Consider the following 10,725-nt stretch of genomic DNA (forward strand, 5'->3'; position numbering starts at 1 on the left):
TGGTAGTTGTATAAATGGTACAGTTAAAACACCTGCCAAGTTCAACCAAACCCAGGTATACCGTTGTAAAAAGTTAAAGTGACCTGATGAGCAGAGTCTAGAGGTGATTTGTGTCAGACTGGGTGTTTCACTCCATCTGTTCAACTTAAAGCACACAAATAACATATTGAAGTATACAAGCAATCAGTCCAAGCCCAGAAGTTTTGAAACACATAATATACACTGGAAGACCAAGGCGGTATTATAGTTGGTTGTGTATTTATTGAGTTACAGCAGATTTAAAAAGAAAGATGCGAGCGTTTCTCCCCCCCAGTCTAGCCAACCAAATGTACAGTATCCCAGATACTCGTCTGAACGTGAAACTGAAGCGGCAGCAGACATTCAGCCGGCAAACAGCCAGACACCTGCTGTTCAAACCAGAGTTAAATGACTTTTTTTTCTTGCTGCACAAATATTGCAAGCGCTTACAATCTGACCCATGAATCACATATCCCTTTTAAATCATTTCTGAGAATGAGTCGTTAAAAATGAAAATTGTTGAAGCGCATGCAAGAAGTTCATGACCGCTTTGGCTGTTGTGATTTTCAAATGAATTTGTTTGCCTTATTTCAGAAAAATCAGCACAAAACTGATCATTTCTCTCGAGGGAGATTCATGAACCGACATTTCAAGTGTTGGAAACCGGCTGTACAGAAATCAACTAAATCCAATCCAGCTTCGAACAAAAAGGACCTTCCTGGAGCCAGAAAGACTAGAGCGAAGCCAAGGGGTGTGTTCAGGTCTTTTGTCATGCGTGAAAACACAGCCTGCAAAAAAAGAATATTTAAAGTTTTTCAAACAAAGAAGTGATTAAGATGAAATCATGGTCACCAGTCTGTACTGCGGCAGTTCTGAGACTGACGGTAAATGTCAGATAAGAGGGCAGAAAAGGCAGCATGGTGCGATCAAACAGACACTCCACTCTTCTCTACGCGATCGGTTCTATATCGCGTTGTGTGTCTGCACCGATTGCCCGAAACACGGTCACTCCTAGCTCCCTCGAGAGCACTTCTGAGTGATTTCCACCTTCGTCAGCACAATTCTACGAGTGTGAATCAAGGTGACGCTGCAGAAGAAAAGGAAAAGTTACGGCTCGAGAGGAAGCGGCCCAGTATGTACATATCTATCACTACCACGGGATATACACAAGTGCTATCAAAGACTGCTCATAATGAGCAGTGCGCAGGTATGATTTAAAAAACAAACAAAAATAGGAATACTTTTCAGCAAATAACACACTATCATACACTTTGATCTTAAAACAAAAACATTCCAGGTTTCGGAGCACCAGTCATTACTTTTTTTTTCTTTTTATGTAACAAAACGTGCCCTTTCAGTAAAACTATACAAACTTCTTTTTTTTGTAATACAGAAAAATATTTACAAGGGTGCTTGTTTAATAAAAAAAAAAGATAAGTAGTAGTAAGAACAATGCATCAAGTCCAGCTTTGGCACTCCTCTTAATGTCAGCCTCTGCACCACACGTCAGTTAGTGGAACTACAAAGTCCCTGGCGCTTTGTGATGACGTCACAGAGCCGCATTACTGGTTCCACATTCAGTCATCTTGAGTCGGTGCATGATGGTCTGTGGCGTCGCGGTCAATGGTTTACTCTACCTGGAACAGAATCAGACAGAAACGATGTGAAATTAACACACGGGCTCATTTTTTTTAACAAAAAATAATCACTGTTCTCCCACCCATCTTCAAAGGAAATACGTTTCAGATTAAAATTTAGACAATTGGCAGCTAAATTATGGTTTTCCATAGGAATTAAAAACAACTTTGTTTTTGTTTTTTATTGGACACAAAAAGGTGCAAATTATCATTTAAAAAAATTGAAATCTATCACCATTTGCACTTCCTGCGACAATAACACTGTGGGTCTACATAGATGATGCTAATGATGGTGTGGGTCCAAATATCATCCTGCCATCTCAGCATGCCATCTTTTTTGGAGGGCCAATCAGAGGTAATTGCTCCCTAATAGCTTCCTGGGTAGCTGAAAACTGCAGCTGTGGCATCTTAAAAAGGAACAGCTCACCATTTATTTATATATTTCGATTCAAGCCAAGGCACACAAACTAAACATCCATCTCTTTGAAAAAAACAAATGCATTGATCAATTTGTTTACTATTAATGGGCCAAATGTGTTGCTCCAGTGTAATATGTATTTCTCATGCGCTCCCTAGTTTCTTAACACTCGCCATACAAATCACATACTAGTGTTCTTTAGGAGGATATTTTATCAATATAACTTACTATCAACCAGTGACCCGCCCGGGTTGCTCCATGGAGAGAACCTCCCCGTCTGTTGCCAGCCTCGGTCCTTCCATTCCTGCTTCACGCTCCTCTCCCACGGCCACAGTCACCTGTACCCACCTGGCAATGAACCAGACGCAAAGTTTAAAACACAAACGGACTCCTTCTAGGAACTAGAAACACAGATCAAAGAAGGGTTTTCATGTGCGCATTGAATGTTCTGTGAAAACAAATGCCATAAACCACCCATACAATGTCTAGTTGATGAAATAAGTAACAAATGCAAAGAATGAAGTAATTCATCATCATCCACAACTTGTGATGCCCATACGGTGCTGTATTTTTAGATCACAAATAACAAAAAAATCTTAAAATAACTCCTCAGACATTCCTTTAAAATTGGCAGTGAGCTGTCTGTATAACATCTCACACTAAAAAATAAATATAGGATGAAATAATCCATTTCCCTCTCTCCACCCACCTCCCTTTGTCCACAGTGCTGGAGCTGGTTTGGTCCGGTCTGGTCCGGCTCAGGTCTGTCACACTGTGGGCTAATCTGCCAGTCAACCACTGGACTTTGTCTTGGTCAGACAGCTTGGAGTGCTCCGGAGCAGCTGCTGTGTTCTCACCAGCCTCCACTGGCACCAGAGAAGAGAAAACACTAAGTCAGACCCGGGCATCAAACCCTTTGCAACACGATAGAAAGTTATCTTCCAAAACTCACCTTTCATAGCCTTAACTTCCAAGGAAATACTCTGGTTTTTCTCAGAACTCTGGCCGTTCTGATCCTGGCCCGCTCTCTGCTGCTCTCCAAGGTCCTGTTTTTGGAAACTTTCCATCCAGTCCAGAGTCTCACCGTTCTTCAGGGCCGAGCGGTGGTCCTTGAACCAGCGGACAATGTCGGTGCGTCCGAGGCTCGTTTGGACCTCCAGCTGGCTGTACTCCTCGGGAGATGGCCACCGAGTCCGACTGAACATCTGTCGAGACGGAGTGTGGGACCAAACAAAACATTTTACACCAGAAAACATTCATTTAAAGCCCCGATTCACAGAAAAACCTAGAATGGCGGTTTTACGCTTCCACCAACCAGCGAAGTAAAGGATCAAAGTACTTCTTCCACCACTGAACGTGCTAAACTATCACGGTGAACTAATCTTACCACCTAAACCAGCATGTTAGCTCAAAGCCCTGCAGTGTCAAAGTACAAGTATTACAGTCTTAAAGTGCTTTATGACATTTCTTCCTACGTAGATAAAATGTGATAACGGCTATAAACAGTTGCCTGTTTACTTTAATTTGCTCTATAAAGAACCGCTTCATTGGACACACACACACACACACACACACACACACACACACACACACACACACACACACACACACACACAGTGGAGAATCATGTTTAAAATCATTCACATTTCACCTTTATGTACTGTGTGAGCTCGGATGAACAGATAAACGCATGTGGATTGGCTTCATATTTGGCCGGCAGACTTTTTTTTTTGGCAGGCTTTTAAAGTCAGCCAGCAGAAGTTAAAATAATGTAATAACTGGCAGCCTGTGCAAAATGTTGCCCTTCAAGACATCTCATGGATATACGTTCTAGACACACCACTTCACTTTAGTTAGTCAGATCTGACCTTATAGCCGCTTGCTGTCTTAACTCACTTTTACTAATAAAGTATCAGCAAATCTCTTCATGTAGTGTCAATCACAAGTCAATGTTTCAATCTCAAGTACCAGCGCAATACCGTCTCAGGATTAATACACTTTATACATAAAAAAAAGAGGTCCCTTCTCATCAATGAATCTTTTTAAAGTCACAACTACCACTAGCAGCCCGTCAGCCCAACTTGTGTCTTATTCTCATATTTTGTTAGCGTTGCCGTCGACATGCGTTCCTCAGCCTTTCTTACCTCTCTGAGCAGGCCGAGGGAGCGGCTGTTAACGGGAGCCGGGCTGGTGGAGGCCGACAGGACGGGAGGACGGGGAGAAGAGGAGGCGGATGACGTGAGGATGGGAGGCGATGCCGAGGAGGAGAGGGTCGGCGGATGAGGGGAGGCGGCTGCGAGCACAGGAGGGGAGGACGAGGAGGAGGATGATGATGAAGAGGAGAGGACAGGTGGATGAGGAGAGGAGCGTAAAGGTTTCCCGCCCTGCTCTCGATGCGAAGTCCCGTTCAGCAGCGCTCCGGGCCAGTCCGCTCGGTCCTCCGTGTTCTTTGAAGACATGGCGAGAAGAGCCTTCTCCATGTTGTCCCTCAGCGCCCGCCGTTCTGAAAACCAGCAGTCCACCTCGGTCTTAGACAGCCTGGTCTCCTGGGCCAGCTGGTCTGCAGCAGGACAGAGTTCAGTGGATCAGATGAGCTGTGTTACCTCACAGTAGAAGGCTTTTTTTTGTAAACCTGGGAATTTAGTCTCTCTCTGAGGGACTTAAAAAGGAGCTCATTAAAAACATGTCTGCTATTCCTGTCTGCAGGAACCCACCAAAGACTGGCCTGCAGCTCCTCTGGGGCGGAAGACATTAAGTCACGCCCGGTATAAATAGAAGAAAAACACGATTGGACTTCATTAAGTTATTTTAACTACAGTGAGGATATTTGACCAACTGATTCTCACCCAATTTTATCTCCCTCCATCAGTAAGTTTCAGTCTGGAAAAGTTTGGGAACCTTTTTCTCAGGAACTTCACATCAGCTGATCGTACAAAATTGTTCTGACTGACAAGCCTAATTTGTGCTTCATTATCGACCGGCCTGCAGGTCGGCGCTCTTGTGTTTCTGTCGACACGTCATGAAGACAAAGGACCCAGGCTTGGACCACCAGGAAACAAGTGAGTAAATGTACAGAAAGTGCTTTTTGCCACATTTAGTAATTCTGTAACTGAAAAACTCGTTTTAAAAAGGTGTTTAACTGCTGGACACAATATGTATTCATCTTCTTCTCCACTGTAAAGTAAGTGAAGTAAAATAAAACTTTGAGAGAAGAGGGGACATTAATGCTCTTCCATCTTTCTTGCCCACTTGCGATTAAATACTCTGCTAGTGAGAGGGTTGGAGGAAGGCTTTACCTAGCTCCGCCTCTGTCGGAGTGCCATTTCTCTGAAAACTCTCCTCCAGCGCCTTCAGCTGTTCTGACGACTTCCCCTTCACCCTCTCCAGCAGGGGGAACTGGTTGGGGACCGCTTTCTTTATCGGGACGCCTTTGGGTGCTGGCGTCACCTCTGCTTTCACCAGCACTGGAGGTGGAGGAACACCTTCAAGAGAGGCACAGAGAGAACAAAATATGGTGTTTTTATTTTTAGGACAACCAAAAAAAAAAGGTAAATATTAAATGCTTCTTTAGGTGTATGGCATCATTTCAACAGTCGTGATGTAAACCATCAATATTATAAATGTAATCTTTTTACTTTGTTATTGTCATCTATAGTGGTTATTTGCAGACAAAATGCAATTCAAATGATTAGGAAATAAGTAATTTTTTTCATCTTTATTAAACACTTGCTTTGACGAGTCACACCACATACCTTTCAGATTGAGTAGCCTCTGTTCACTGAACCACTTCTTTATCTCTCCTCTGGACAGCCCGGTGGTCTCTATCAGCCTGTAGATCTATCACATGACCAGATGCAACAGAAAATGAGACAATATGTGCGGGTCTTTATCAGTGATAGTGGTGTGTTAAAAAAAAGAAAAGCAAGGAGGACAAAATATAAAGCAGCAACAAATGCCAATGTCAAAAATCCCTTGAGTATATATATATATATATATATATATATATATATATATATATATATATATATATATATATATATATATATATATATATATATATATATATATATATATATATATATATATATATATATATATATCTCCTTCAAAAGCATGGCACAAATAATGTCATTTCACTCACTTATTCTTACCTCATCTTCCTCGGGGAAAGGACACTGTGTGTAGCTGGACCTCAGTACTGATAACTGCTCCGCTGTTTTGTTGAGGTCAACCGTAAAACTCAGCACTTTGGGCGACGCCAGCTTGGATGTGGCCGTGGGCGCCGAAATGGTTTGAATGATGGACGGTCGTTTACTCTCCGTGGAGATCATAGGGGAGGCCAGGGGTCGCTTCAGCGACTGAGCCACCTGTGGTACAAATGGTGGAAACAGTGACCACCTCAAATCATGCGTCTTTTGTGTTTGCACAAGTTAAACACATCTGCCCGAGGTTTTGTACCTGGTTAGCCACGTTGAGTGCCAGCGGCGCACACGTAACAGTGGAGCCGTTGGCTATGGGCGTCAGCACCAGGCTGGTCTGTCCCAGGAGCTGACAGGGGAGGGAATGCAAGACGGAGGCCGCCGACTGCATGGCTTTAGAGGCCGCAGAGACGGCGTACGAGTTGGACGACTGAGGAGTGACCACGGTGAAGGTCTGAGGCACAGAGGAGATTGTACCGTTGAACATTTTCTTCCTGGCTTCTTCCACCTGTCAAAGAAGGAAAGCAATTGTTATAATTGTATGTTAAAAAAAAACTGCTGCTGCCCTTTTAAACATCTGCAGTAATTAAAGTACCAAAATTATTTAAAGTTTCTTATTCTTAACGTCTCGACTATTTCGAATTAAAGCAGATATTTAAACCGTTGGTGAAATTGACAGTTTCAAAATGGATATTATGGTATACATTTCTGATTCACTTTATTATTTAAGTTATTACCAGTAATAATCTTTAATATTTTCATTTCAAAGATCTAGTCTGTTGAGTATATCTATTGCCAAATGAAGTGACGTGATGATGATTGAGCATGTGGCCCGCTGATGACAGCCCTTGCATGTGCAGCATTAAACGTCTGGAGCAACATTCTGGGGAAAGGTGAAGTGAAAATGATGTTTGATTAAACAACATGCGTCAGCAATCAGACAAAAGCCCAAAACCTGATTAGAGCTCATCGCAACAGACAATTAGTGTACTTGTGCTTTGAGCTGTTATTTGCTTTACAGTGATAAAACATGATGGGATAGAGCAACATAAACTGCAACACAAGATGATTATTCTCAGTATTTCTAATCTGGATGCAAGTTAATTGACAGCATTTCTAACGTAATACGATAGAAATGATTATATTTGGTCTCTGGAGAACCAGATGGTTCCCCGTTTGAGCTTTTGTGTTTTGAAAAAGACCCGGTAAAATGCACTTTACTTATTTATAAACACGATCATAACTGTAATTCCTACCTCCTCAGGTGACCAGCTGATGCCCTGTTTGAGCCTCTGGGTGGTAAACCAGACTTTGATTTGCTCCTCTGGATGTTTTGAGGCTGCAGTGAGCCAGGAGAGCTCAGCCTGTGTTGGGTAGGGGAACTTGTTGAAGGAAGAGATGAGCGTCAGGTTGTCGTCCAGCGAGGGGTTGTATTTGGTTGTGTTGAGGGGCACCGCGATCTTCGGCACCTGAAATCGTAGAGTAAGCAAAGACAAGTGAATAGCCCGTTTTTAAAGGACTCAGAAGTTCATTCAGTGAGCGATTCAGGATAACAAAGTGTTCTACTGAACGACTCAGGAGGTCTTTTGTACCAGCAGCAGTTAGATTTTTTTAATGAACACCTTTAGTTGTGGTTTTTAGATTTAGTATCTTTTCTGATGTCGGTCATGTGTCTTGTTTCGTTTGTCATTTTTTGGTGTTTGTTCTTTGTAATTCGTCTCTTGTCTGCTGTGCACTGTGAACTTTGTCTGTATGAGTCTGACTTTTGGTGACAAATGAGTTTCCCCACTGGGGATTATAAAGTTTTTACAATCTAATCTAATAAAAACAAATTTCCACAAGTACTGTGTTCAGTTCTTTAGTTTACAAAAAAAAATACTTTAATTCCCAAAAAATGTCCAAGAAAAACGAAAAGAACCATGTAATTTGGTGCCAACTTTGTGGTAAATTAGATTTTCCTTCATGCACAAAATAAAAAACAATGCATTTATTACAGAGAAGGGATATTGATCAAAGAAAAGGAGGACCCTTCCTCCACTGGGTGTCCTACCTGAGTGTAGTTTAGAGGCCGCTGTAGGGAAGGCATGATGTGAGAAAGGCCTTCTGCTTTGAGGAGAGCCGACTCGGGGATGAGGACCGTCCCGTTCACGTTGACCGCTGTGATTGGTCTCTTGGCCAAATCTGTCCGTTTATTATCCGACGACAGTATTTTTGGTTTAGCGATCTTGACTGTGGTGGGTTTGCCTAGTTCGTCCCCTTTGCCGCAAACGCCACCGGACGCGTTGTAAATGGCCGCATTGTTACTGAACCCCTCTATTGTCTGTTCCAAGATGGTCTGATTGTTCAATTTGACTCGTTTGAATTTAAAGTTGCTCTCCCCCGGGTGACACCTCTCGTTGTGTTCCGTCAGCGTGTCGAACTTCTTGGTGTTGAAGTTACAGACGGCGCACAGGTACAGCGGGTTGAGGATGACGTTGGGGTGGTTGGCGTCGACGTGTTCCTTGAAGGTGTTGAGGTTCTGTGTGGAGAACGGGCAGTATTTACACTCGTAGCCCCCCTGCTGTCTCCGCTGAGGCTTGGACAGGTCTGGTGGCTCTGTTGCTGGTTTGTCTGGATCCACGGGAGGGTCCAAGGCCTTGCCCCTCAGGTCCGATTCGGTCTCCGTTGAGAGATCCACTTCCATGGGTCCCTCCTCGGTATGGTTCTCTGTTTTTGTCTGGAAGAAGGCAGTTTTCAGATGAAAAAGGACACTTGACTAGAGATGGCCTTGACATGTATTCTCTATGCGCATCAAACACAGCATGTGATCAGAATATTGGCTGCTTTTGCATCATCTCATAGATCATCATCCGAATACACAGATAATGCACAGATATACAAGAAAATGTCTCCTCGTGAAGAAAAAGAGAAGGATGATTACATATTACAAATTAAAGTGTAGTGCAATACAAAAAACTGTTTTGAAAATCACAAGTTAGAAACAGTTTTCATATGACACATACAGTGTTTCCCCTAGATTTACAGCTTCAGGGGGGGGGAACCACTACTAAAAGTAGTGGTTCTCAATTTTGTGACTCCATCTGCGCTTTTATAAATAACAGAATAAAGAAAATTGCAATCACTTTCAAGTAAATCAGATTGGTCCATCAGACAATTTTTTATTTTTAAATTGCAATCACTTAGAACAATGAAAATAAAGTTGTGCAAATCTGTGCAAAAAAACCTAATATTTAGTTACTACTAAATAGCTAATTGTGGAAAACAAACAGCTATTTTTTTTTTTTGCCAAACAAAACAGAATGAGTGCAGATATGTGAGCATCAGGTTGCATCAGTATTAGTGGAGCAGTGAGCCTCTACACATCTTTTATAAACAGGGTTGTAGATTTGATACAATTCATGCTCAACATTGAGCCGAGATCTGTTTTCTGTTTTGAGACGCAGCAGCAGAAAGGACCAGCAAAGAGCCAAAAGTCAGCGAGTGGCGCATGCGCCCCCCTATTATAACTGTAGGGGAAACACTGACATAAATCCAGCCTCCCAATTTTCCTCATAAGAAACTTTGGATACCATATTCATTAAGTGCATCCCATTACAGAAAGCTAGCTGCTCTTGGCAGAGATATTGAAAGTGTACCTCCATGTCCTCCTCCGTGTAATCATCCAGCTCCACCATGGTCCGTTCTGGTCGGATCATCAAGGGAGTGGAGGCCTTCCGTCGACTGGACATGATGCCGGGTCCTGGGTTTGTCTGAGTGGACAGCTGCCCTCGCCTGGTGCCTGTGCTCAACCGGAGATGGTACTAAGAAGGCTGAGGTGCCCAGGGTGCGGGATGCAGGACTGCTTTCACAGAGAAGAATCGCCAGGAGGCCTGGCTTGGACTTGGACCAAGGCCCAGGCTCGCTTTTATATATCAGGCGAGGTAGCGAGCGCAGGACAGTTTATGGGATGGGAGCAGCCGAGGAGTCTAAAGAAAAGTTTTCCCCAGGAGTGAGCTGCGAGGGGAGGGCAGTAAGAGGGCGAAGGCCTGGTAGAGATGGGACTCTTATGGTGCAGTATATGCCGGGCTCGCTGACAGCGTCAGCTCCAAAGCTGGTTGACCTCCTGGAACTTCATGACAGGATGCTACCTGGATGGCAGAAAGAAGAGAAGAACCAGAGTTTAAAAGCGGATTATTATTAACATTAAACAGACATTTGTATTATGGCCTTCTTTTGTGTGAAGACCCAGCCTATTATTTTATTGTTTAGACCAGTGTTTCCCCTAGGTTTACAGCTTCGGGGGGGGGGGGGGAAGAGGGGAGACTGACATACTACATAGTCGTACCTCACAGTGCTAGTGACTCCATCTGTGCTTTTATAAACGATAGAATAAAGAGCATTGCAATCCCTTTCAAGTAAACCAGATCGCTCCATCAGACAAAAAAAAAAGAAAGGTGCTATCACTCTGTTAGAA

The 10,725-nt window shown here is 43.2% G+C and overlaps 1 protein-coding gene across 1 annotated transcript; it reads right to left on the reverse strand.

Moving 5' to 3' along the window:
* Positions 1-237: 237 nt before the first annotated feature.
* zhx2a (zinc fingers and homeoboxes 2a) lies at positions 238-10,000 on the reverse strand (the record flags this gene model as incomplete). The annotated part of the gene is made up of 12 exons (XM_079226922.1): positions 238-1,655; positions 2,302-2,421; positions 2,783-2,939; positions 3,026-3,278; positions 4,218-4,633; positions 5,370-5,555; positions 5,826-5,910; positions 6,225-6,440; positions 6,532-6,780; positions 7,529-7,741; positions 8,323-8,988; positions 9,908-10,000. The coding sequence occupies 11 exons, from the start codon at positions 9,998-10,000 to the stop codon at positions 2,304-2,306; spliced, it is 2,652 nt and encodes an 883-aa protein (XP_079083048.1). The 3' UTR covers positions 238-1,655; positions 2,302-2,303.
* Positions 10,001-10,725: the final 725 nt, after the last annotated feature.

This window comes from Taurulus bubalis, assembly GCF_910589615.1.
Source record: "Taurulus bubalis genome assembly, chromosome: 12".
Classification (NCBI taxonomy): Eukaryota; Metazoa; Chordata; class Actinopteri; order Perciformes; family Cottidae; genus Taurulus; species Taurulus bubalis.